We start from the raw sequence: 27,435 nt of genomic DNA on the forward strand, positions 1-27,435 counted from the left end.
AACAGGTTGGTTACGAAGTCACGTCAGTTTTCCCCTTTTTTCTATCCTGTGCTTCTCAATCTCCTCTCTCAAGAAATTACAGAAATCTGTAAGAAGATCAATATGCAGCAAAGTAAAGAGATGAAAAATGTTTACTGTTTGCAGACTCAAAAACATATCTTCTTGCCAATCTGTTTCTTAATACTCTAAAGAGACCAAAGGCATTAAAAAAAGACTATTAGACAAATAGGAAACTAAAAATCTTAATAGTGGCTAAACTGAAACAACATAAGGGTAAGAATAATGTACAGACTCTAAAAATGCAGTAGAGTAGCTATGTAGCTGGCAATTATCCTGAGAAGTTTGGAGAAAAGGGAAATTTCTATGCTTTGCTCCAATGATTTTTGGCAAAAAATTGTAAGTAAAACATCTAGTTTTCATTGCAACTTCATGATAATAAAGGTAAAACTAGGAAAATATCTTCATGGAAAAAGCATTCTGCGTATAACATGTTAATGGTGGCTAATGAACCAAAACCCACAGAAACCCCTTTGGACAGCTAACAAACACATACAGCCATTAATTAGGTCACAGTTGTTTCCTCACAAATCTTTTGTTCACGTTAGTTGTAGAAAACACCAACATATCCATTAAACCTGTAGGGAGGCATTCTCCAGTGAAGAAAATATTTATTTATTATATGCTAAATGCTTGCAATTATATGATTACTTATGGCAGTTCTGCTGGTTTCTCTCTTTGTAAGTAAACTATAATCACTCAGCTCACAATCTATTCTGCTCCTCAGAATACCACTCAGCTCAGCAGATGCAATTGTTTCATTTTGTGTACTTCAGACAACCATTGTAACTCTTATCAAAGATTTTAAAATCTTTTGAGCAGCCAGTAAAAAAAAAAAACATGGAAAGATTTAACATGCTTCACTTTCATAAAACAAAAGCTGAAGAGGGTATTTTTTTAAGGTTACCACCAGGAGGTGAAAGGTAATTTCTGCTTGAAGGCCAGCTAAATCAGAGTTCCACTTACGAACACAGTTTGCCCACTATGTCAGTTACTTCACTGACTAGTTGTGAAGAAAATACTTGCAAAGGGCTCATGTTCTTAATACAGAAAATGGTAAAACTGCAGGCTGCACATCATTTCAATGACATAAACCAGCCTGATTTCCTGAGAGCCTAGGAAACACCATTGCCTTTATGAAAATAATCAGCAAGTATTTCCTAATTTCTATGTGTGTGCAACACACTGTGGGGCAGACAAGATGGCAAATATGAGTATATCACTGGTCTGTTTGGAACAAAGATGGCAGAGGCTCCTGAATTGGTAGTGCTTCACCTTTTCTGTTTGAACCTTGCTTTAGAAAGCTGGCCATGTTCATTACCTCACCAGTCTAGTTCCACTTCTCCCATCACTACCTTTGCCCCAGGGCAGCTGCTGTCTCCTTACCTCCATGTCTCCTGCCCCAGAACCTCCACCACTTCCTCCTCACACATCCCACAGCAACTATTGTCACTGCCATCCTCAGCCCACCGAGACTGAATTAATAAGCCTGGCCGAATCCAGCTGACTCTGTCCAGAACCTCTTGGGTGTGTCTTCACAGGCTCCTAGTACAGGCAGAGTTTATTTGGTCTGCTGCTGCACCTCACCTGCAATGGGTTCATGTCTTGTGGGTTGGAAAGCCAGAGAATGTAAGAAGTCTTTTCAGGTCATTATGTCTAGAGTTTTGTGACTTGCTAATCACAGCAACGAGGATAACTAGGTTAACTAGGATAAGCCTAAAGGATGACTTAAACCCCTACCTACTTTTGTATCAAAATTAAGAAGAAAAGAGTCAAAAACATTATTCTTCTTCAGGAAAGAAAAAAAAAAATTAAACGGTTAACTGTCTTACCATAATCCTATCACTGTCAATAATGGTGTTCAAGCGGTGTGCAATGGTCAGCACTGTGCAGTGAGCAAAGGTTTCACGGATCGTCTTTTGAATGAACTCATCTGTTCTGAAACACACCAAGAGCAATGCAGACAAGAATAAGATATTTGCATGGATAACTGAATGGCAGGCAGGTTTTATGACTTTATCAAACATGACTGTATAGCAGGAAATATGCTAATAAAGTTATTACAGTGCCTCTTCCTCTTGTTATATTAGATGACTTGGAGGTTATCATAAACATACTCCAAAATGTATCATCTAATGCTTTATGAGGAAGGAGTTTCTTCTTACAAGTAGAGCAATAGGCTTCATTTCAGAAGACTAATTTCCCAGGCTTTGAATACAGAAAGAGGAAAATTCTGTAGATTCAGATAGTCCTAAAGATTTCTACACCAAAAAATTTGTTATTCTCTTTGGAGCTTTAGTTTGTGCAAGCAGTGAAGAAAAGTTGGTGAAAGTAAATAACCTTCATTGCAAATCAACTGAAGAACAAACACAAGACAGCCTAGAACTAAGGTTCTTGATTTCAACTGCAAAAGAGGATTAATTAAAGGAGAGGGCTGGTAAACTAAACTAGGACTGGAATAGCTCAAGAACTTGAATACAGAAAAAAGAAAACTTGGCATACTCTGTAAATCAAAAGAGTTAACTGGAACACACAACCCAAGGAAAGGGATAAAAGATTTTAATTTAAGAGTCTCAAGCCTACTATATGAATTAACCACCTAAGAAAAGGATACCAGAAGGATACATAAGACTCATAAAGAATACAAACGAAGCTAAAACATAGACACAAGTACAGGGCTGAAGTGATACCTGTCATAAATAAAGCTGAGAAAGTGAAAAGGAAATAAAATTATACGGAAAGGTACTTAATACACTAAAATATTCTTAAGCTGTATAAATAAGCATTAAGGCAAAAGAACTGGAGCTTATTCAATTAACTAACTGTATTAGAGAAGCATTGACACCACCTGACTTAGAGCACACCAGTCAGGTGTTAATGTCTCTAGTCCTGTAGACATGACAGTCCTCTCTTTATCAGTGAAAGGGGAGAGGCATGGCTGGAAGGTGAGTCAGAGAACCTGAATTAGGCAGCCATCAGGTGATGAATGCCCTCTAGAGGCACCTGACAGCCCACACTGCATAGGTAGCCTTGGCTCCCAACCTAGGCACAAAGCCAGGCCATATGAATACTCACATATTTCCCATCAGCCTTCAAAAAACCCTAATGAGTAGTAGCAACGGAGAAAAAGGTACAGAAACCAAAATTCCAATCCAAGATGGAAGGATGCCACAAAGAACTCAAAATATACTGGGGTTAGTTGGGCTAAGGAATCTCCAGCCTACAAGTCAGGCACTTGAAGGCATGGGACTCATTTCCAGAATTTCTATTAAAACATGAATTTGTTCTTTTACATATGACTGAAGAATAATAAAATGCTGCAGATACAGTTAAAACAGGACAAAGGAGGTATCTGGATAAACTTGTATACTTAGGCAGACCTGCTGGCTGCAACCAGTTGCTTGTAAAGTCTTAATTCTTCATATTGTTAAAAATAGGAAAATAAAATAAAATACATAAAATATTCATGCAGCATGTCTTCCTCTAAGTATTATTTTTTTAGACAGAAGTAGCGCTCCACACTGAATCTGTCTGCACATAATAAATATTTGGTATCACTTCATGAACTACACAAAAATAATTGTTTTGATGCCACCATGTCAAGAGGCACCTGCAATAAAAAGCGGACAGACAACTTTGGAAGAACAGGATGACTGAGAGGAATAGGAGCTCATGCTCTGAAGGACTAAATGTAACTTCTGTTACAAACTTAGTAGAAGCGATTGGCATGACAAAGGAATAGATAGATCCTTGCTGATGACAGGACGAATCATCAGAGAGGAGGAAGATATAAACAGTTTAGTAAGAATTCCCATGTATGCTGACTGCTATCTTCATCTGGGGACAGAAACATTTAAGTTCTGTCATGAGCTTGTTCTGGGCCACAATCCGAGAAGGCTTGGTCCTTCTGCTCCTACTTCCTAAAAGAAGCGAAAGAAAAAGGCGCTAAGCAAGTGTTCCTCAACTCCTTTTGAACCAAGGCCAGTATGCAATCAGGGAAAGAGATGGGAGGAGAAGCCAGGATAGACCCAGGCTCTTTAGTTCTGTGTGTTATCTCCTTAAAAAGGAAGTCGTTCATCATGTTCCACATCACAGCAATAGCAGTGCTTTCACTCCCATGTTAATGCATGTATATTTTTTTGCTGTCTTCTCAGCAACGCTTCAATTACCTGACTACTCTTACCTTCAAAAGAAGAAAAAAACCCACGGGCATACATGGAAACACTCACTATGGAAGAACCTTATAAAGACAGCAGGATGTGTTCTCTGCAACAGTTAACACAGCAAAATAGAAACAAAAGGTTTAATACTCGCTAGAATTGTGCAAAAGCGGCCTTTTTCTTTCCTTATAGTCAAGTTCAAGGTGAAGTTTCCTGCAGAGCTACTACACAGCACACAGAATCACAGCTTGCTCAGAACTTTGAAAACAACTTTTTAAAGGGCTCAAAATTATTTGTAACTCAGGTTATTCCTACTATTTTCTGAGAATGCCTTGAACAGCCTTGAACATCCCTGTCCTCTGCATTAATTTATTCTATCTCCTTGTATTACATGTATTCTTTAAAGCACTACCTCTTCCTGCATTTACAACAAAAAACCATTTCTCGTTCTTAGATAGATACTATCAAACTATTATCTTAAACACATATTTCTTGAATATAAGCTTATCACTACTAAGAAACTGCTGGCCATATTGTGAGTGTGACAAATGTTCTAATATGAGACTACAAAGTAAACAGAAACAGACTTAATAGCTCCATCTTCAAATATCACCGTATGCAATCTCATGCAGATGTGTCTGCTGACTAGCACTTGGCTAGATCCTCTCTAAGGTTCATGGTAGATCTTGGTGCATAGTTTTTGGGACAGCAGGCAGAAGCACCATTAGTAAGCTCCAAGAGAATCTCGGCAAGAAGATGGGAAAGGCATGAAAATCTACAAGAGCAAGAAAAGCATCTGTATACAGAATTATGTGCTGACAGAGTAGAGACTATATCATATACCAACAAGAGCTAGATAAGTACCAAAGGAAGCATAATTTCTGTTCCTTTTTCAGGGCATAAATGGACTCTTTATGGTGCCTGCCCACACTGAGCAAGTGGCCAGGCAAATGTCAAGTGATTTCATCACCCATCTAAGTAGATCAAACCCCATCATCTTTCAGGCACATTAAAAACCAAAGATGCAACCCGAATACCAAAGCCAGGGCTGCTGGATGACAAAAGCTCAACCCTAATCTGATTATATAAAAATGGGAACCACGATACTCCCTATTGCATGAAACAGTACCATAAGAAAGCACAAAATGGTGGTATAGCTTCCCACAGGCACCACAGGTTGAAGATCTAACACCAAGTTTCACAGCAACCCAAGATCTGTTGTAACCTGAATTAGTTGACTGTGTAAAAAGAAAACTATCTAAAAAGCAAGAATAAATATGATCTAAATGAGAAGCAACCAAGCTGCTGAAAGAACACTGGATAAATCATTATCTTCTGCCTAATATTCTCCCGTGGATTGTCCTGGAAACATATCTCACACTACACAACTCCTGAGTGACTTCAGATAATTTCTCCAAAAGAGAAAGAGTTACAGATAGCAGTTAGATGTAATAAAAGCTTAAACCTTACAAGGTTAAGTTGGCTAATGAACTGAACTATGTGCAATGTCTATTTTTACCAGACTCAATGAACAAACAATGTAAAAACGTGGCAGTGGTCTGGTCCCAAAGAGTTTTGTCCTTTGTAAGCAGCAAAAATACAAGTTAATGCATAATACTGCAGTCAGTGAGCAGAAAGCTCAGTAAGTTAAACAAAGTCAGTATTTTAAAGAAGTCTCAGTTACTAAAGATCTTGTTTTAGTGTATCACCAAAGCGACTACAGAAAGATTTTCAGCATTTTCACTCCAGATCTCATGCAATTTTCCAGAACAACTGCTTTAAAATGACCCTGGTTCTTCAGAGTGAGAATGGACCAAGAAGACAAAATCAAATTTTATGTCTGTCAGTCATCACATAAAACATTCAAGTAGCCTGACTTAGGGCAACCTTCTCTATGGTAAGCTCCTCCTCCCCCTCACAAAAGTGCTGACACCCCTGCAGCATGCAGAGCAAGTGGTAGCTATGAGGAGCAAGGCAGATAATATGGGTATATATGGGATCTGGAACATGTAAGAAGGAGGGAGAAGGATGAACTCCAAATTCCTTCCCTTCACTCCCAGCAGCAGATAAGAATGGCCTAGCCGAGCTGGAGAAACACAGTGGGGAGTACTCTCAGCCCTGGGGGGTAAAGTGCCCACCTCTCTTTCACCCTGCTGTCCCATCCACTGCCTCACATCACCTTCCTTCTCCTCTTTCCACTCCTAAACCCTGCCTTCTCACACTTGCTTCCAGGTGGAGCTGCAGAAGGGACATGGTGGCAGCAATAGCTGAGGCAAAAAGATGAAGAGCCAGAAAAACAAACAAAAAAAGAAACAATCTCCAGAGCCAGCAGCAGCTCCCCATGGTTTCCTATCTCAGGTGCCTGATATGATGTCTGCTTGCCGCCAGGCTAGAGACAAGGGTGCCAGGTATGGGGGTTGTGCATCAGAAGAGGAGGAGGTTTTCCTTACATGCCAAAAATGCCTCCCTTAACTGCTCAGTTAAGCAACCCACATCAGCATTTCCTGATGATGGTCCTATCAGATTGCACAGCTAAAAAATACTTGGCTCTAATTATACCAACACATTAAGGAAAAGGTAATAATGACTGTAATGCAAACTGAATTCAAAGAAGAAGTTCCAAGTTATTATTTGTATTGTTATGCTTAGAGTTGATACAAACAAACATTTACCTTATTATAATATATATTGCAGTACACATTAATCAAGATCAATTAAATGTATAGTGCAAGTTGAGAACACACATGTGAGATGCCTAAATAGGGAGGATGAGTAAGATGGTATTAAATTTCCACAACTATGATTAATCAGAGAGTTAATCTATCAGAGCTCAGCCAAAAATAAACTAATAGTAAAAAAAGTAAAAAAGAAAAGGAAAAGAAAAAAAAAGAGAACCTCTGGGAAGGTTTTAGAAATACACTGTCAGCTGAACTGCAAAGCTACCCTAGTGGCACCACTTCTCCCCCAAGAAGATGTTATAAAAATGAGTCACGCCCAGATGACATACAAAATCCTTAATGCATCTGTTTGAGGGACTTGCTGTGTTATTGTCCTCCTTGGACTTTGAGTTCTCCCTCAAGCCATAGTTTGTTGGAACTATATATTCAGCTCAGACTAATTGATGCAGTACGTTTACAGTATTGTTTCCAAAATATTTCCATCAGCGTTTCAAATGTTTCAAAAATTAACAGTGGGGGTACTTAGCTATTGGAACAATTTAACAAGGGTTGTCATTGAATTTTTTTCTATTGAGGTTGGATGTTCTTCTAGAAGTACACTCTAGTTCAAACAGGAATAAATTCAGGAAAATTCTGCTGGTCTGAGTTATACAAGACAAAGTAACGAATGACAAATTAGTCCCTCCTATAGATCTAAATATCTCCAAATCTGTTCTGCAATTCCTGTGGTGTTTAAGACAGCTTATCTTCTACCCCTGCCCCTATTTTATCTCCAACTTAATACACCAACATCTGGGCCATCTGAAAGGACAGCATCTCATAACCAGAAGTATCCATCCAGTTTTGCTTAGCCATTTTTCACCCTTCTAGTTTTAGAGGGTTTGGGGAGTTTGAGATGAATTAATTACTTTTTAGTTATTTACTTCCAACAGACATTTCTTCCAGAAACTTGTTTCATGGCTATTCTGAAGTTACAGAGATGCATTTCCAAGAACATTCTTGTCTTCTAATCTATGGCTGCAGGACAAATGAACTTTGAATATTAATTTCCCTATTCTAGAGAAGGCACTGAAATTAGGGATATTTTCAGCACTTAGTTTATAGCATCTGCTCCATAGCCAAAGCTCAATGGCCACACTTTGAATAGACAAATATGATGGTATCATTAAAAACCTAAAAACAGCAATACAAACTACATGTAATACAAGTACAGGTGAACATATTAGAAGAAAATCCAGCTCACTTTAACATGACAGATTTTGGTTTTACCTTGGGTCCACATTTGCTGTTGCTTCATCGATGATAAGAATACGATTTTTTTTTAGAACTGCTCTGGCAAGACACACCAGCTGTCTCTGACCAACACTAAAATTAGACCCAGATTCTGCCAGCTGCGTCTCCATTTTATTAGGTAGATCTTCCACAACCTCCTTCAGTTGCACCTGTTGACATGTCAACATATTGTAGGATGAGTAACTCCCTTTTAAATCACCTATTGTGAATCTGATGACACAACAGTAAGTATGCAAGGTTTGCCTTTTATATTCTGACACAAAATGAGCAAGCGTCAAGTTGGATTACACAGTGTGTCAGTTATTAGAATTCTAAAAACATTAAAGCGCATTGTTAAGAATCTATTAATGTTCATTAAAACTAAGATATGAATCAAAATATAACCAAAGCATCATCCCAAAGGATAATTTTTTCATAAAAGACTTATATAACAATATACCTGTCTACGCACACACGCACAAACACACACATATACAAATGCACATACAACAGTGTACACCTTTTTCCATCAACAGCTACACCCTTATCAAACTTGATGAAAACATCTAAAACCTAACACACGCAAGCACTGTAATGTTGTTGTTATTTGGATTGTAAATATCAGATGTACATAATTAGATTTATTAAGTTACCTCTTCCAAGGCATTCCACAGCTCTTCATCAGTGTATTCATTGAAAGGATCTAAGTTTTTCCTCATAGTTCCAGTGAATAGAACAGGCTCCTAAAACCCAGGAAAATGAGCATTCCATTATAAATACAGGGTTTATAATGCAATAGGTAATTTAATGATAATCAGAGCTAACCTATATCAACAATAGCACAGAATACAAAACAACCAGCTATCATTTTTGAAATGCAAAAATGTATTTTACAATAGCGTGCTTAAGGGGGATATGGGGGGAGGTAAATGCTCAACCACTCTGTATGAAGATAATTTACCAAACAGGACAGGTCTGTTTGCAAATGGCTGTACACAGTTATGTCAGTACTTAAATGGGCATTTACATGCCACTGTCCTGACGCCACAAGCTATATATATACTTACATGAAATCACTGCTATTCCTCTGGTATTGTTAACGAAAACCAACAGCTAGCACTGTCAATGAGCTCGCACTCCTAAATTACATTTGGGCAGTTTTGAAAACCTGTTTTTGAAGTACGTAAACCAAAGATGAATCAAAGAGTCGCAATGACTTTCTGGTTTTCCTTCTCTATTTGGTTGTATTTTGGTTTTTTTGTGGAGTTTTTTTGTTTGGTTGCTTTTTGCTTGTTTTTTTTTGGTTGTGGTTTTTTTGTGGTTTTTTTTTTTTTTTTATTTTATGCCATAAAAGCCCTTCCATTTTACCATTAGGGCTATGAGGAACAGCTTTCACCATTTAAAATCTATACCCACTGAAGTTAATCTATATTGCCACAGCATCAAAACAAGCTTACTTAGAACTGGAGCACTGCTGGGCAAAGCTCTCACTCAAAATACACCAGGGAGTCAAATCAGTACCTTCTCCCACTCAGGTACCAATATGGGTTTACCTGTGGTCGAAGCAAGTTTTGTTCTACTTCAGTTCCCAGTCAAATCAATAACAGATAATTAATCAAACTGTCACAAATTAATTTACACTGAAAAATGTAGTATTTAAGAAGTGAGAAGATAACTTTTGGTTCAGAACTCCTTAAGCAATATGAGTTGCCAGACCTGAGTCATGCAGTGACATGACTTTAGGGCTAAACTAATCTTAACACCACACATAAAGACAACAAGTCAAAAACCATAACAGTGCTAATCAAAAATGGAGACCATTCATCATGTTGTCAGCCTTCTTTAAACTGGAGACATTTTAGGCAAAACATTTTCTTTTTTTTTTTCTCCACTAAGAAATAAAGTCTAACTTACACTGGATAATTTCAGCTTACTCTGAGATTAACCTCTGTCGTGATTTACGCCCAATCTAACTCTAGGGATGCCCACTCCAAAGGCCTGCAGCAAATCAGAACAGAATTCAAACCTTAACCCTTTTATTGTCTCTTCATTTCTAAATCATTTGAGTGCTATAAAAGAATTAACAAAGACAGAACATGCCACAAGCAATGTCAAAGAATATATACACTTCTTGATGTAACATGTCAATTATTTGAAAGTATCTGCTGCAATATCAACATATCACTAAAAACCTGTTGAATGAACAAAAGGAATTAAAACAAAATATTTCCAGGTTAAAAAAAGTTTTCTTCAAAAACACCTAGAAAATAATTTGTTTAATAATACACATTTTAATACACCATTTGGTGTGTTTTGAAGGTATTGTTACATTTATTTTCCTTTTCAAACCATTTTTATAGGTTGGCAAAATGAGAGCTGAATCTATTAAGTGTTCATAACTACTATAAAAGTCCTAACAACAGACATGCACTGCAACAGAAGATAAGGATATTTTTTAATTATCACTTCTGACACAGATTATTATTTAAAACAGCCTGGTTTATGAGAAGAAAGTAATAAGACAAACCTGTAAATAATTGTTGTAAAAATGCTTGCAGTCAGAGAGGCAGACAACATTTGCATAGAAAAGATTTACAAACACAACCTTTACACAGCTCCATCCAAGCAAGCAATTAGAAGCCTAAGCACATTTTTATTTCTTCAGGTAGGTATTTAAACTTACACACAAGAAAACTTCAGTCTTGCCTCATCACTCTCTAGGAATGGTTCTGTTTAGCATGTTTTATGTTGCAATTCTAATAAGCATCTCTCCCTCTGGTTTCTTAGCTTCCCACGTAATTATGAAAATATCTGCAGGAAAACAACTACCTGATGTTACACTGCTATTTTTATTATTGGCACTATTAACAATTAACACAGTACAAGACAATGCCTATCGCTCAGTTTACTACAGTAGAAACCTTATTCCAAACCCTTCTCCTCTTCTTACTACCACCATTTCATAGTTTTGCACAATTTTAGTAGAAACAAGTCTGCCTTTACGTTGAAAAAAAATGCCACTTGCTAGCCTTAGGACACCTAAAACCTTTTGGGACTATGATATAAACCTTGACAAAAATTACAGAATTCCACTGGATTAAAACAGTTTTAAAACTATGCCAACAGACCTGTGCATGAAAAAACCCCTCATGTATAATCAAATGCAGTGAACTTTGAGCATCTATATCACTCGACACGTAGAAACTGTATTTGACCTGCAGTTTTCCTCTCTCAGTGCCCTATTTTGTTCAAATTTAGTTGAATTCTTCAAAACATAAAAATCACCCACAATAGCCAAGGGCAAGGCTTTCAAAAAGCTGTAGACCTTGAATGAACTGATGATCATCTGCTTTCAGAAGAAAGGAACACTTCACACAAAAAAAACAAACAAAAGAACTTAAATCTATGTAAACTGCTCTTTACATACAAAAGATGACTAGTTCCAGTGAGCACTTCCACTGTGCAGTAGCCTTCAGCATGCAGAAACCAAAGACATCCTGCAACATTAGGCAACAACATAATTGCTGCGCAAGCACCTATTTTTTAATTTATTTAATTTTAAAATAGCATATGTGTTTCTTTGCTTTGACTCTTATTCTTGGGGGGTGGGGCAGTGAAAGGAAGGTAATCAAGAGAGGCATAGAACCACTGTTTATTATAATTTGTATTAGATTCTCAATTTAAAGAAAATAACACTCTAAATGCTATCCTGAAAACGAGCTAGCACAGCTTCAGACATAAAGTTGGTGTAAGGACTCTTAAATACAGCTTCCATAATAAGACACAAAGATCTGAGAAATAATGCTGAACATGGCAAAAAAATTCCTCTGGTTTCCAGCCTACTGTTCAGTCTACCTGACAGAACAGACAAAATGAATTATTTTCCAAAAACATGACTTCACATTTGCAGCATGCGAGTTTTTCCCTCTTCCTCCCTCTCCAGTGGACAGCAAATGATCACAGAAGAGACCAGAGCCCTCACAAAACAGTAACCTGCACAGACTTTGCCTTCTGATGTTTTAAGGTTATACATAACCCATCTCTGATTCAATGACTTATTTGAAAGTAAGACCATAAAGAGGAGACCTGTGACCTTCTGGACTTCTTTGAAGATCCTTTCTTCTACACCAGCATGAGAGACAAGGCTATTCCCAACATGGTCTTAGTTGGTTTTTACTCCTGTACTGCAGCCTTTCCTGCATTCAGCTTCTAAAATTCAGCAAGTTTCTGTTTATGGGTCATAATGACCCACTCTTTTGTCTGTTCCCCCAGTCTTCTCCTGTCCAACTTTCTCCCAATAACGCAAAAGCTGACAGCTCACTTCTAGGTGGCACATTTGCTCTTTCTAGATATAGCATCAGTCAGTTTGTACTGGCTTGACTACAGAGATGAAAGTGGTCCTTCAGAGTTCCTTACTAAGGAAGCTTCAGGCAACGCATCAGGCAGGAATTGCTGTGAAAGGTTCAAGTGACTTCAGAGGACTGCTGAAGATTGGTATAGACTTGTCAGATTTCTCTGCCTTTCCCAGACTATAGGAGGACAGCACACTGCAAACACCCTACACACAGGTATTTCAGATGAACAGACAGGGTACAAAACTAGAAAGAAAATGCTCCAGTCCCCAAAATTGATTCTATTTATCTTAAAATAATCAAGACCTGACTCAAGTAAGAATAATGCCTCGCTATAGTTTTTATGTCTACTGCATAAAGGGATGCAGGGGGAACATATCCCAGCAAAGCACTTTAAATACTACGGTATTATACTGAAAATGTTTACAGCAGACCAAGTCACTCTCTTACCTGAGGTATAATTGAAATTTTCTTCCTCAAGTCATGGAGTCCTAGCTCTGATGTCAAGTACTTATCAATCCAAATCCTTCCTTCGGGTTCCGCCAAGCGAAAGAGGGCTGCTATCAGAGAGCTTTTCCCAGCTCCAGTTCTTCCCACTATTCCAACCTACAGAGCAAGCCAAGCCTGTACAATTAAACTGTGAGCTTTTCAGGATAAATTAATATGTCAAGCAACATTTTAACAACATCACAGGATTTAGAGTAGAAAGCACCAAATAAAACTTTTTCATAATTAACATTCTTTCAAGAGGAAAAACCCCCTCTCCCCTAAATCAGTTTGGATTCAGGTGACATGTGGATACACAACAATCTCTTGGATCATATTCAAAGGTGAAAGATTTTCCCTTAATGTGTGGTGTCTTGTTGTGTAAACAAGATAAAGTGGTTCAATGCATAGTAATGTGTTCAAGGCTGCTGATTTTTATACTAAACCTGATTTGCTAGGTGATGTTAGGCAAATCATTTCAGGCATGCATCTACTTCTCAACCCAAAAAAGGACTCCCATAAAGCACTCTGGGAAAAATGTATTCCCAATTTAAATAATTGAGACTGATCTTGGTTAGCGTGGTTAAGGTGAAGGACTTTAAAGTAGCAGGATTATAAACCATATTCATACTTCTTAAATCTTCAACATGTGTTGAAACTACAAGGCCATGTGAGCAAGCTGAAATTCCTTTCCAAACAAGAGAAATAGGGAATAATAACATCACAGAGATATAGGCTTCTATTTGTTCCCAAAGAAAAACTGGAAGACATATGTAATCTGAAAAAAATCAAAGCTTTCAGAAAAAAGAAACAATGCAAAATATGGGATTGATAACTTTAATGACAAGGGGCTAAGACCTGCAAATATTTCTTCTTTTTTTTTAACGTTGTCTTCGGTAAAGGATTCTTAGAGCAAACAATGTACAGTAATCAATTGTTATCAGGGAAGATAATGGGTTTAACCCTCTACACAGATCTGATCTGGTAGAATTTGGTATTTCCTGCATTCTGTTATAATTGCTATATTTCCAGAAAGAAATCAACACACTGGAAAGAGTTCAGAGCAAAGCAACTTAAAGTTAATATGGGTTGGAGATACTGATTTGATGAAGAAGGATTTATGATGATTAAACATGTATAATATGGCCTGGCAAAGTGATTGGAGTGCAAAATGGAGGAAGAAACATGAAAACCTTCATGAGTATACATACAGACATCAGAGGGCAATTACCCATTGCCTGAGACTCAGATGTATGCAGCAATGACTGCTGAAATGAAATTAAGCACAGGAAACTGCATCAAAGAGCAAGGAGAAACTTTTGAACAGTCAGAGACACTTAAGTTCAGACAAAACAGCAGTGCCTACATTTGATAAAAAATACACAAGATACTAAAAAAGTATACTTCTAGGAGCAACTTATGCCGCATAATCCAAAATGCATTTTCTACTTCTATCTTCCGAGTCAACAATTTCAGCCAGCTATTCGTTATTTTACTATTGTATATAAACTAATTAACATTTCTACAGTGCTTATTATTAAAGAAGCAGACTGATTTAAGCAAATCTGTTACAATAAATGATAAAATGTCTAGTATTCTAAATTATATCAGTGAAACAATAGAAAAATGGTTCTGAACAGATAAACTGCAGCTCAGAAAGAAAATGCTGAATGAAGAACGCAGAGTTGTGAAAACAAAAGTTCAATTGTTTCTTTGCAAATGTCAGTGATATAAAGTATTGTATTAAGGATATAAAGAAAAAAAACCATAAAAAATACATTGATACTTAAAATAAAAATGCAGCTGCTCTGCATATTGTCAAAATCCCACTTTCAGTTTGGCATCAAATGAAAGGGCTATGCTCTTCAGCGTTTAGAAGAATGTATTTGTATCTTTGGTCCAACTGACTACAGGCTGCTGAAAATTGACATGAATTTGAAACAGCTCTTGGTATACACATTTATTTTTTTTAAAACATTTTATTCTTCAGAGGACCATGTTCACAGCCAGTGCAAACGCAGCGACAGTCTGCAAGTGGAAGTCCCACCCACTTAGGAGGAATCACATGGCCAGGATTTTGTTGCCTGATATAAGCCATGTGCATGCACAGGAGTACACCTGCTATGCTGGGCTCATCATTACTCAAGTGTCACCCATACTTCAAACTAGAGCTGCAAAAAAAAAAATAAGTGAGATTTACAGCACGTCAGCTACTCCATTGAAAATGCCCATGTCGTCATTGCCCCTCAGGCAACCTCCCTTTCGTGCTATGCTGTGAGAGTATTTACGTGAACAGCTGCCATGCTGTAAATTTAGACCCTCACCCTCCTAACTTTTTCATGTAGCCCACAGAATTAGGATCTGTCAGGAAAAGGTACATTTAACAGTATATTAGCCAATAAGCACCCTTAAACAAAGACAGTAGTGTTTAAAACCCAATGTTACACGTGCTGACCTTCTCCAGCTGCAGCTATAGTAGCAAAAGAGGTTAATCACTGCCAGCTGATGGCACAGCTCTGCTTCTCACTGGTCTTTCTCTGTCAGACTACACTACATTAGCAAAGATGGTTAAAACAGAGAGTCCTTCCTAGCCTGCTTTCACTGTAGGGAAATGCTGAATGCTGACACAAGCAGATCAAAAGAAGACCTTAACCCATGAGTGATCTGCTAGCAATCACCTCCTTCATTCCTGCTGTACCTACAGTTTCCCAAGCTGGGCACTGGGATGCCAACAAGAAAAACTACAAGCACAGCAGAAGCTAAAATTCATTCATCCTGCCAGTAGCATTGCACCTACCAGAATTCTCTATAAGCTGGGGGCCTGAATAGGCATAAGAGCTCTCACTGACAGCAGCATGGGCAGAATTTCTAGCAGATCTGTAAACCTGGTTGTGAAGAAGATGCTTCTCCATAATTAAAACCAATATAAGGATAGATGCTTGCGAGATTTATACAGTGGTAGTCTACTGCAGTATTGTGCAAAACATCACAGAAAACAACACAAAGGTCTTGGCTACAGTTTCAAGCTGGGCAAATTCACCTCAGGATGACAAAACCACAGCATAACTGCTCAGCAAAAATAAATACCCCCTGTCATCCCTCCCTCTCCTGCCTCCACCAAGGACTGAGTCATACATTGCTAATATCCCTTGCTTCCATTTTTTATTTTATTTCTGTCTCTCTCTAAGAAACGTAAAACTTTTTGTCTGCTATTACATTGGAATAACATATAACAGCTAAGGAGACGACCCATATGGCTCTTCTCAGATACCATTTTTAACTCCTACATTATTTCAGGAGATCAACTCTATGCAGCAAGGCTGGGCTGAATTTTTGTAACATGCATGTTATTAACAGGTCCACTTGAGGAAAGAAACAGGGTTGGTTGTGAATGGAAATGCATGTTACAAATGAGGCCAGGGAAATGAGGCCAGAGTTGAACCAGTCTCCTAGGGAAGACATCCTAATCAAAAAGTACACGTGCATTTGAAATGTAGCAAAGCACAAATTAACACTGCAGGGCTCTAATTTAATGTTGTCTGTGGGGGAGACCTTCCCTGCAGCACTCTTTCAACTGGAATAGCATCAAAATTGGGGAGGAAGAGTCAAATTTGCAGAGGAGGAAGAGTTTTATTTCTATGTTTCTTTTGGCTACCAATCTAATTAATGGCAATAGTTAATTAGATTGGTAGCCGAAAGGAACTGAAATAAAATTCCAAATTCTAAAGTTATGCAACTGATTTGTATTTCTTCTCTCTTCCATTTGGGGCTCAGTGTAAGGGCAGGTACATTCCTTATTTTCAATTGGTTTTGCTCACCTTGTCTGTTTGTTCCAAAGGTATTTACCGAATCCCAAATTTCCTAATGCAGTTCCATTTGCTTTGGATTTGAACATATATTTTGGGCTCAGCCGATATTTTCAAAGTCTGTCACTTTCTGAAGAATCCCAGATTTTTTTAGAAAATTATCAGATACATTTAATCCTTTGTTTTAACAGACGGAAATACCATGCTCCTGGATTCATTTATGCTACACTTACAGGAAATAAAAAGGCTCTAACTTCTGTTATTAAATATGACTAAAACTTATTTTTTAAAAGAACACTTACTATTTTCCAAACATCCATGTATTTTATAATGTATTTCTAGCACACAGCTTCCTGTCAATTTACCATCTTTGCTTAATTTCTGTGAATATCTGAAGACGGCCATATACATACCTTTTCTCTTGGTTTAATTACAACAGACAAATGTCTTAAGACCAAAGGTCCATCTAGACTGTAAGTGAAGTTAACATTTTCAAATGCTATCATTCCTTGGTTAGGCCATTCTGGTGGAGGATGTTTGTTGGTCTCCCACGGAGCTTCTTTCTCAAGTTCTGTGTATTCCATTACTCGTTCTACTGATATCATCTACCGGGAGGAAAGAACACATATATACATGAACTTCATCCTATTGCATATATAGCAGATATTGCACACATATAAATGTATTTTGACTACATAGATTCAATGCAAATTATTCTGCCATGTTTCTTTTAATCACAGATAAGAGTATTTGGTCCCATTATATGCCCCCTTTATTAAACTGAAGAAGTGGAAAGAATGTATCTCATGTCCTACTACAGATTCAGATCTACCATGATACATAAAACCACACATAAACATTCATTTCTAATCAGTGGGATTAACTACAAATCTAAATTCCTGAGAGCATTGGCCAAACACTTTTTAAGCTGGCAGGCTTGGTGCCATGATCACTTCCCTGGAGAGCCTGTTCCAGTGCCCAACCACCCTCACGTTGAAGAATTTTTTTCTAATATCCAACCTAAACCTCCCCTGGCACAGCTTCATGCCATTCTCTCAGGTCCTGTCACAGAGATCAGTGCCTGCCCCTCCTCCTTCCCTCAAGGAAAGTTGTAGACTGCAATGAGGTCTCCCCTCAGTCTCCTCTTCCGGCTGAACTGACCAAGTGACCTCAGCTTCCCCTCAAGGCCCTTCACCATATTTGTAGGTTTCCTTTGGATGCTCTCTAACAGCTTTATATCTTTCTTATATTGCGGCTCTCAAAACTGCACACAGAACTCAAGGCGAGGGTGCACTAGCACAGGGTAGAGTAGGACAATCACTTCCCTGGACCAGCTCACGACAGAATAGAGAGAAAACGTTCTTGACTCCTTTAATAACAAGAGATTTTTGATAGATGTCTACTTGTCAAAGAAGTTGATGCTAATCATAGCTCTATAAAATGATCATCATTCCACATCAAAGCCAGCTTAGTGAATGGCAAGCCCTTCTCCTCCAAAGTATTCCTGAATTACAGCCTCTAAGAAAGCAACTCGGTATATAAGACAGTTCCACAGACACTTCCAAAACTTCCAAACTGGTGTGAAACAAACTGAAAGCTTTCTTCCCATTTCTCATCAAAGTCTGTCACTACTAGTTTATTCATGTGTGAAAAATGTGCTGAAGAAGCAACGTGCTAGCCAAAAGAAAAAAACCCTTATGTTATTATTATTAATTTTATTTGTTATTAAACATGGCTTTGTAACTTCTACAGAAGGACTACACATATTTCCTAGACTATGGACAGCAAATTGTAATTCAAAATAATCTTCAGTTGTCAACACAACACAAAAAATCCCAGGTTTATGCTAAGCATGTTCTTTTCACAGTCTATTTTTCTTATATATTAACTTTAGAAAGTAAACAGGCAAATTAGAAAATGCTAGTAAATATTGTGAATTGGTAGAAAGTGTTTTATGTTATATATTTGGAAAACACACAACCTTCTCAAGTGAATATAAACAAATACTTTCAAATATGTGTTAACCTAGAACAAATTAAGAAGACACGAGCCTTTACAACAAAATCACAGGACTCTAAAAATGCCATGAGGAATATAAATTCTAAATTGCAATCATAAATAATAATAAATTACAAATATCAAATATGAAAAAAAAATTAAATCTTCCTTATAGAGAGGAATTCCTTTATTGTAATTTTAGCAAGTTGCAATGCAATTGTCTACACTATAACTAGACAGTCTTCTTTCTGCTGTAAAGAGAGATTATAAAGCCTCCCTTACTGTGAATGGAGAAGGACAGTCTCCGGACACAATTCCTCTTGAAAAATATTCAAAATCAGTCAGACAAATTACACCCTAAGATAAGCTATTTTTCTTTATGGGCTGTAGAATAGCGCCTCAATGGCCTGCTAAGATATTATTACCCTAAGTTAAATAAGAAGAATCTCATCCTTAAGCTTTGTGTCACAAGGACGAAAAGTAACCAGGAGAAAAGGAATAAACAAACATTACCAGGTTTTCAACTTCAGCACTTTGTCTAACACCCCACTGGAATGTTCCCATGAGGGTGATTGCATAGGATAGCGCCAAACCAACCTGCCCCGCATTCAGAGCTGCAGAAGAGAGGAAAAAGAGACTCAAATAGGTACACTGGTAACTACACAAAATCCCATTAAAGTTCACTTTCATGAGGTTCCTTACATGATGGAAGCATCACAGACAGAATTTTATTTGGTTACGTAGTACTTGCTATCTGTACAATGAGCAGCTCCAGGCAGAACGGCAACTTGCTGCATTTCTTTCGTACATTTCGGAAAACATCTATTTGAGAAGATAATCCCAATTCTCCTTGGCCTAGCATTTTATCTGAGGTTCAGTCTCAAGACCAGACTTACATAGCCTGTTAGGGTCATCCCTATCTGGCTGAGCACTAGTTAACTCTTCACTTTTTTTCTAAGGGAATTAGATAAGCCCCTAAACCTAAGCAAAAAATTAGCATAAAATGATTTCAAAATTAGTTACGAACACTCACATCAACTTTGTACTCTTGTAAGCGATCAGATAAAAATAACAGTGCAGAATATTTCTTCCCCTTTTTATAAAGCATTTACTGTGTTCAGTGGGTCTACTCTCACAAAATATATGGATTCTGTCTGCCCTGATACTAAGCATGATTGTCCTCTGACTTACTTGAACTTTATCCTAACATAGTCCTATTGACTTCAAGAGAGCTACTCCTTATCCAGAGGCAAGGAAAGATTCCGGACCATTGTTTTGACTTGTCTTTTTGCATTCTAGTAACATTAAACCTAGCTCAAAATTTGCAGTATTGTGCAGTACGGCACTCAGATTTTAAAACACACGTGCATATACAGAACTTATCCAAAGAAAAAAGAAAAGAAACAAAACCAGCAAATTAGCATTAATTTTCATGTCCAAGATAATTGTTTCTTCCTTCATGTTTTAGATTACTATCTCATTCTAGTACATGTAACCCAATTACATCCTGGATGATGCATGCTCTAATGACAGTTCATGAGTGACAGTGAACATAAAATGTATTATTACGAGGCAATTTTCTTTCTGAAACTGGCCTATTCCACTGATCCAAGATAGGGGAAGAGCATCCCTAGAAACTTTAGCTTGCCTTTTGACCTACTGTACCATGTGTAGAAAGGAAAGAAGTTGTTAAGAGGCAGCTCCATGGGTGTTTCAGTATGAAAAGCAAAGCCCTGTAGGCCCAAAAAGATAGACAAAGGTGGGGAAAATGAAAAGGATTTATTTGTTGTTATCACTCTGAAAGCCAGAATCTCAGAAGTGAAGACTAGAGATCTTCAGGTTTGTTTGCACATTTGGGGATGATGACAGATGCATGCCTCAGTCCAGAAGATGTATTTGCAGGAAAGCAGATACAGCCCCAATGCCCTAGACTGAGGAAGAGATCATGATCTAGAAAGAAACATTTAACTTAATTACAGCCTTTAAACAATTAGAAACAGAAATCTGTGAAAAAGAATTAGACAACACTATACATGGTAATTACTGGGTGAACTTTTTCTAACATCCGTACTTACTGTTGGCGAGAAGCAGGGAACCAAAAGCAACCACTATAACAAAAATGGCACAGATGGCATCCAGACGCACAGCAAACCACCTTGAGGTCGTCAAAAACAGAAACCAGGCCTCTAAAGTGTATTTTACAAAGACATAAGACAGTGGATTGTTAGAACAGTAAGCTGTATAATTATTACTAAATTAATTCATGATAATATTATAAGTTGATTAAAAAAAAAATTGCCATCTTCAAGTGCATGTCTGTATGGACTGATGATGATCAGGATATTGATCAATTTTCCTGAAATGGTCTAACTTTTTTTCACACGAAAAGCAACCACAATGGCAACCACAGCTAGTATAACATACAGTAATAGGAACAAAACCAGTCAAGGTGTCAAGTCATGGTCAAGCATGGTCCATTTATTTTAAAACTGAAGCTTCTTCTGAACTCTAGTGGACTCGGGAGTCTTAGGGCGCCTAAATACAACTACATTTACCATAGGTGTACTAGAGTCTACAAGCTTTTAGCTAGAACGTTATCGGAACACAACTGTCAGAGCCAAGTCTTTAGAGGGCAGCTCCAGCTGATTAAGCTCCTGTAAGAGCTACTCAGTACAGCCAGTTTAGCTATAGTTATTCAAATGACTAGGTGTACATATTTACTTTTGGGGAAGCTCACAGGTGGACATCTCCCCTGGGCACTCACATCCAGGTGTTCACAATTTGGTGCCAAATTCCACCCCAGATAGATATGCTCAGTACAAAATACAGGAGACAGAGGAAAAGACATTGCAATCCAGACGACAGTGTTTTCATTCAGGGCCAAAACCAGAAGTCAAGTAGCCATAACAAAGTATGACATTATTTATTGCTTAGGCTACAGTCAGATGAATTGTTCCAGCTGCTACCACGGCACAGCAGAAGGTTACCATTCCAACCCTTTCTGTATTGCTTGTCATTATTCCATGTTAAAGATCAACTCAGTTTCAACTGTTTCAATGTTCCTTAGCCTAGTGCTGGGAAAGATTCAAATTAAAAAAACCTCCCTTTTATAAAATAAAGAGTAGGCAAGTCCGGCTTTTAAGCCTGATCATCTTGGATAGCCAGATTATGGAGTGATCAAATCAATTCAGCCAACAGAAACCTCCATGTAACTTCTGGAGAGCAGCAGAGGGTAAGAGTGAGGATGACAAGAGGCATCCAGCTAAGGTACAGAGCTGGTAACTTCTTAGTCCCATTTTCATCAACCCTAACTGCAATATGGCTGACCACACATTTAGCAGCTGGTTGCATTAAACAAGACATTTGACACAGTCATACACCTGGGCACACAGAATGACACAGGCAGGAGGGAGTGCTGCACCAAATCACAAATTGAATTCACCATAATTTAGTTACCTCTCTGAAACCCAGAAGCCAAGTGGCCCTGGAAACAATCCACAGCAGTTTCCTGCTGACATTAAAGGTCATTTTGGCACAACAGTGTAGTTGTAAGGCCAGGAAATGGGATGACGCTTGGGTTGCAGATTTTTCACCTCCGAGGTTTTGGTCCATTGACCCTGTTGTCTGGGAAGGCGCCCTAAACTTGACATGGGTCATTTTGCAACACTCCTATGTAAGTGGGGTCACCGTGCATAAAGGAAGGAATATGACAATCATGGGGACTAACAAAGACTCATCATGGTATAACTTCTGAAGATTCATGAGCCTGCTTACAGAGATGGACACTGGCAGGAAGGAAACCCAGGTTTGATCAAATCTCAGCATGCCCTTTAGATGTTCGTTACCTAAAATTTATTTAATACTGAATTCATAGGCATGCATAAAAGTGGTTCAAAGCAAGTATCCTGTGTCCTAGACTCAGGCCTAAATAAAGGAGGACACTACTCCAGCCACAAGTGCTAAACAAAACCCTTGCTGGTTGAGAGAGCCTTCTGCAATTCAGTAAAGAATTTAGAACTCCTTAGGAGACTCCAACTTTATGAGCTAGCATGAAAGGTATCCTCTTACATCAGCTACTGCTTGCTCATATTTAGTATCGAAGAAGCATTCAGGGTGTGAAAGCAACTTCAGGAGATCTCCAGTTCAACCTCTGCTCAAGCACAGTCAGCTCTGAAGCCAGACTATGCTGCTACATGCTTTATGCAGCTTAAGTCTTGAAAATTGACATGGATGAAACCTGCACAACATCTCTGGGAAACCTATTGCTATGCCTGACTGCTCATGGTGAAAAAGTTTTTCTTGTGTTCAGGTTAAATCTCTCTTGTTACAACTTATACCCATTTGTTGCTCTTACCACTATGTACCATGGTGAAGAGCCTATCTTTTTGTCAACATCCTTGCAGGTACTGGAAGGCAGCTATTAAATCATCTGTAAGCTGCCTCTTTGGCAAGTTGAACAAACCCAGTTTCCTCAGCCTCTCTCCACAGAGAGATCTCTTCCGTTAGTACATTATCCTATTGGCGCCTCCACTGAGGGCTAACAAGTGCTCAGAGGGATGATTTTCCTCATTCCTGGCTATGCTCCTGTTAATACAGCCCAGATGTTGCTGGCTTTCTTTGCTGCCCAGGCACATTGCTGGTTCATGTTCCCTGTGAGGACCAAAAACTTCACACACACTAAGCAAGTTGGTGTACCCCAAATACTCTGGTGGGAAAGACACCAAGACAAAGCATGTAGGTATGCAAAAGAGTGTGATAATAAGCATTGAAGCTTGATCTCAAAAGCAGGTTCCTGATCTGGCCGGGAGGGGTGTTAAGGACAGTTTTGATAGGGAGACGCATAAAATTGACTGGAAAATAGTGTGTTTGTGTTCCTTAGATCTCACCTTAAAATACATGAAAAGTACTTCCTCTAAAGGTCATGGTCCTCTTTTTTGTATAGTGAAGCTTGTATGTGTAGTTTATTGACTAAAGATGTTTTCTAATACAAAGCTCAAAAACAACTTTGTCTTCCCTCACTAACAGCTACTGTTACATTGATCTGATCAGATAACTGGCAACTCAAAAATATTAAGAAATGGGAAATTCAAAGCCAGAGGTGCCTCCCTGGAAGATACACCCATCACAGATAACTGGGCTCAACAAGGAGGTCAGTGTGCACAATTCTACAACCTGTGATAAACTACTTTATCACAGAAAAGATCAACCGGTCTTACCTTTTATATCTATAATTTACAAAAAAGCCAGAGAACGTATTTGTATATATGTTACGACAGAGAAAATTCACAGTCTTACCTACCAAACACAAAATTGCACTCTTGCACTTTGCTGCATCTTAAAAAACACTGTAATAGAGAACATTTAGTTGACAGAAGGTAAAGAATCACAGTGCAAGCCTGAATTACATTACTTATGCTTGCAGAATACTAATATTTTACACCTTCTGGTCATGTTAATACCATATATTAGATTTAAGCCCTGAAAGCGGCTCAAAGTAAAAAAATAAGTGAGATCCATAAAACTCTTCCAAGGTGATTTATAATAATAATCTCTGCCCACTCCTAGCACTACTAAATATTAAATGCTTCATAACACAGCTTGTTTCATCCTACCCCCCTCTTTTTAAAGATGGAATCCAGGAAAACGTGAAAAATTATTCTTTAAGTATTCTTAGCATACTTTCAAATGTTTATCTTATACATTGTTAAGACATACGCGTGCGTATCTCAAATTACATTACAGCCCAAAGTAAACTCCCTAAATCTAGACAGATAATAACGTTTTTGTTCTAATAGAGAAATTTTACCCTAAAGAGACAAATGCACAGCTCCTACTGATTTTAATGCACATTATACACATGTCGCTGAGGGCATAAGATATTTCCCTCCTACAGTGCAAAGTATTTGATTTTTCACGTCAATTCATCACAAACCTGAGTGGAGGTCTTGGTGTGCATCAAATAATTTTTGAAATCTCTCCTCTGCTTTCAAAGCCCGAATAGTCCACAGACCCTGGAGGGACGACGACAAGTGGGAGAACACTGGACTTCGAGCTACAAAGGGAAATAAGAGTACCTTAACAATAGCTGAAGGACAACATTTAATTCTTTTTGTACCACACTAATCTTTAATCCTAATACTTTATATTTAACCATACAAGTTACTCTACTGCATCCTTTTATAATAAATATGCAGTATCTTTAACTAATGTCCTCTTACTCAATTAGAATCAGTCAGACAGCCAGGCAGATTAATTTATACAAAAATGCCTTACATTTTTAACAATTGCTGTCACTGAAGAAATTCCTTAAGCTTTATTAATGACATCAGGTACCCATGTTTGTTATTCAAAATGCTTAGTATTTCATATCGTAGTCAAGCTAAAGTCAGGTACAAGAGTCAGATAAGGTCAGAAACACCATTAATATGTTCATGCAAGGTCCCAAAGACCAGCAGCTTAGCATGTTCTTTATTTACAGATAGGTAAACTAACATACACAAGGTTTATCATTATGCAAAACAGGAGTTAAGCATGTGATTCACTAGTTGAGAACCAAGGCAATAAGGAAGTTATTTGCATAGCAAAAGAAAAAAAACTTTGATGGACTGTCTATGAAATAGTAGCATTTCACATAATAATAAGCAGGGTTCAAACTAACATTAAGTCCCGCCAAACTACATACTTGTGGATTCTAGACGTTTAATATCTCTTGAAGTGTCTAAGAAATATCGTCGAAGAAAAATGAAAAGAATAAATAGTGGAATTAAGGGGATGAGTATCCAAGGAATCACTGCCACAGCCACAGCCACCACACCAAAAATCTGTAGGAGAGTCTGGAGCACAACAGAAACAAAATAAAAAACTCTTTGCCAGAAGAATTTAATTTAGAACAAGTATAAAACCATTTAACATGCTATTCAAACACTTAAATATTTAAACATAATTACCAAATTCAAGAGTGGATGCACTGTATAACATATGAGCAACATCTACTTTTAAGTAACTTGGAAAATTTACAGTAATACCTAAATTGACTAACTGTGCAGTTTATGGTTTTTTTCTGCATTATTTTTTCTTTAAGAGATGTCTTTTAAAAATTGGTTGACTGAACATTACTGCCTTTCTTTGTAAACTATTTTGTGACTGCTGTAACAGAGTAATAGATGATTAATGTAACAGACAACTAATCTTAATCGAACCCAAATTGTTACACACTGCAAAAAGTGTCATTAAAAGCTAGTTTTACCAGGTTTATTAAAGAGTATGATGTGAATAGCTGGGGTAAACCTGACTTAACTCTTAGAAAACTAGATATAATGTGGAAAGAAGCTCTGTTGCTTAGGACAGCAGATCCTGGCCCAATTTTCTGAATTCAATCCCGCATTTCCTGCAGACCCTTTCATATCCTTCATCAAACTTTCAGTTTGAACACACAATCAAAACCATCATCTGCACACAAATTTATTTCAGAACACTAGCTGTGCATGTATGTTTGGCAGGATCCTTGTATACTTGTAATTAAGGTGTGCTCATTTGCTCCTTAAAAAGGGGGCAAAAAATCCATACAAGAATAAACCCACCCTGTACAAAAACAAGACAACTGAAATCCTAGCTCAGGACTAAATTCCTGTATTACTCTCATTAACAAATTAATTAGAAATTTTTTCTAAGAAATTTTCCATTTCATGGACTGTAGAGGAGCCACCTCTTCATCATCACATACAATGCATATGTGGATTCCAGCTGAATTTTGTGGCTGCCTGATTTTTAGATCCCGTTGGTGACTACTGGGTGCTGAAAATGCATGTATTGCAGCAAAAATGCTTCCATCCCTTTATCCGTGCACTGAGTTGGAAAAGTTAGGCAACACAGAAACACATCAGCTGAGATCAGATACCAGAGAGCCACCCGGGTCTTCAAACACTTTCAATGGAAATGCCTATGAAACATTGCATTTCCTGTTGCACTTCTGGTAGCCCCCCTCCCATGCTCTGAAGTCAAAACCAAGCACAACCTTTACCCCTAAATTTGTTTTTTTTTTTCTCTTCAGGCTTCTCTGACTTTATCCTAATTTCACTTGACCAAATAGCAAACCCACACACCTTATATATTATGACTGCATGAGTCAGCACAATTTAAGTTCAGCTCTAGACAAGGTCTTAGCTTATGATAGAAGATTTAGGAGTGTAACAGCCTTGCAATCTCATAGATCTTGAAAGCACATTTTAGGGTCTCATAACTCAATTAAGGAAAATACCTATAGGGGAGGGGCTCTGAAGGAAGCTGCATTACCACTACACTGCTCATCTGTGGGTTAAGGTGTTGACAGCATTATGTTGTTTGACCTTCTAGATACATACAGTAGATCACAAACATTTTACCTAGATTTCATCAGGAGGAGGTAAGGTGGCAATGAGAGTGCATGGTATTTCACCTAGATCAATTATGCACATAGCTATGTCAGCACAAAGCGAAATAAAGCACCCTGACTCCTCACTAGCACTGCCATCAGCCCTTCTCTACCTTCCACTTCTCTGGCATTCTTTAGAACCCTGTAAACATATTTCCTTTTTACTGTGGGGTGAGGAGAAAGGAAATAAAGATTCCAGACCTCCTACAAATTTGC

General features: G+C 37.9%; 1 protein-coding gene across 8 annotated transcripts in view; it reads right to left on the reverse strand.

Annotated features, from left to right (window-relative positions):
* ABCC4 (ATP binding cassette subfamily C member 4) overlaps window positions 1-27,435 on the reverse strand; it is a 148,191-nt gene that overhangs the window by 21,414 nt on the left and 99,342 nt on the right. For 6 of the 8 annotated variants that reach the window (XM_017821090.1, XM_017821091.1, XM_017821094.1 and 3 more), the window contains 9 exons: window positions 25,492-25,642; window positions 24,742-24,861; window positions 20,885-20,995; window positions 19,323-19,423; window positions 17,225-17,416; window positions 12,970-13,125; window positions 8,821-8,910; window positions 8,165-8,337; window positions 1,890-1,995 (listed from right to left, as the gene is read on the reverse strand). In XM_017821090.1, coding sequence (XP_017676579.1) covers window positions 1,890-1,995; window positions 8,165-8,337; window positions 8,821-8,910; window positions 12,970-13,125; window positions 17,225-17,416; window positions 19,323-19,423; window positions 20,885-20,995; window positions 24,742-24,861; window positions 25,492-25,642 — 1,200 coding nt within the window. Of the gene's footprint in view, window positions 1-1,889; window positions 1,996-8,164; window positions 8,338-8,820; window positions 8,911-12,969; window positions 13,126-17,224; window positions 17,417-19,322; window positions 19,424-20,884; window positions 20,996-24,105; window positions 24,155-24,741; window positions 24,862-25,491; window positions 25,643-27,435 lie in introns of those variants that run through there. The other 2 variants (XR_001875821.1, XR_001875822.1) reach the window with 2 other exon arrangements.

Source organism: Lepidothrix coronata, unplaced genomic scaffold (assembly GCF_001604755.1).
Source record: "Lepidothrix coronata isolate B3197 unplaced genomic scaffold, Lepidothrix_coronata-1.0 Scaffold88, whole genome shotgun sequence".
Taxonomy (NCBI): domain Eukaryota; kingdom Metazoa; phylum Chordata; class Aves; order Passeriformes; family Pipridae; genus Lepidothrix; species Lepidothrix coronata.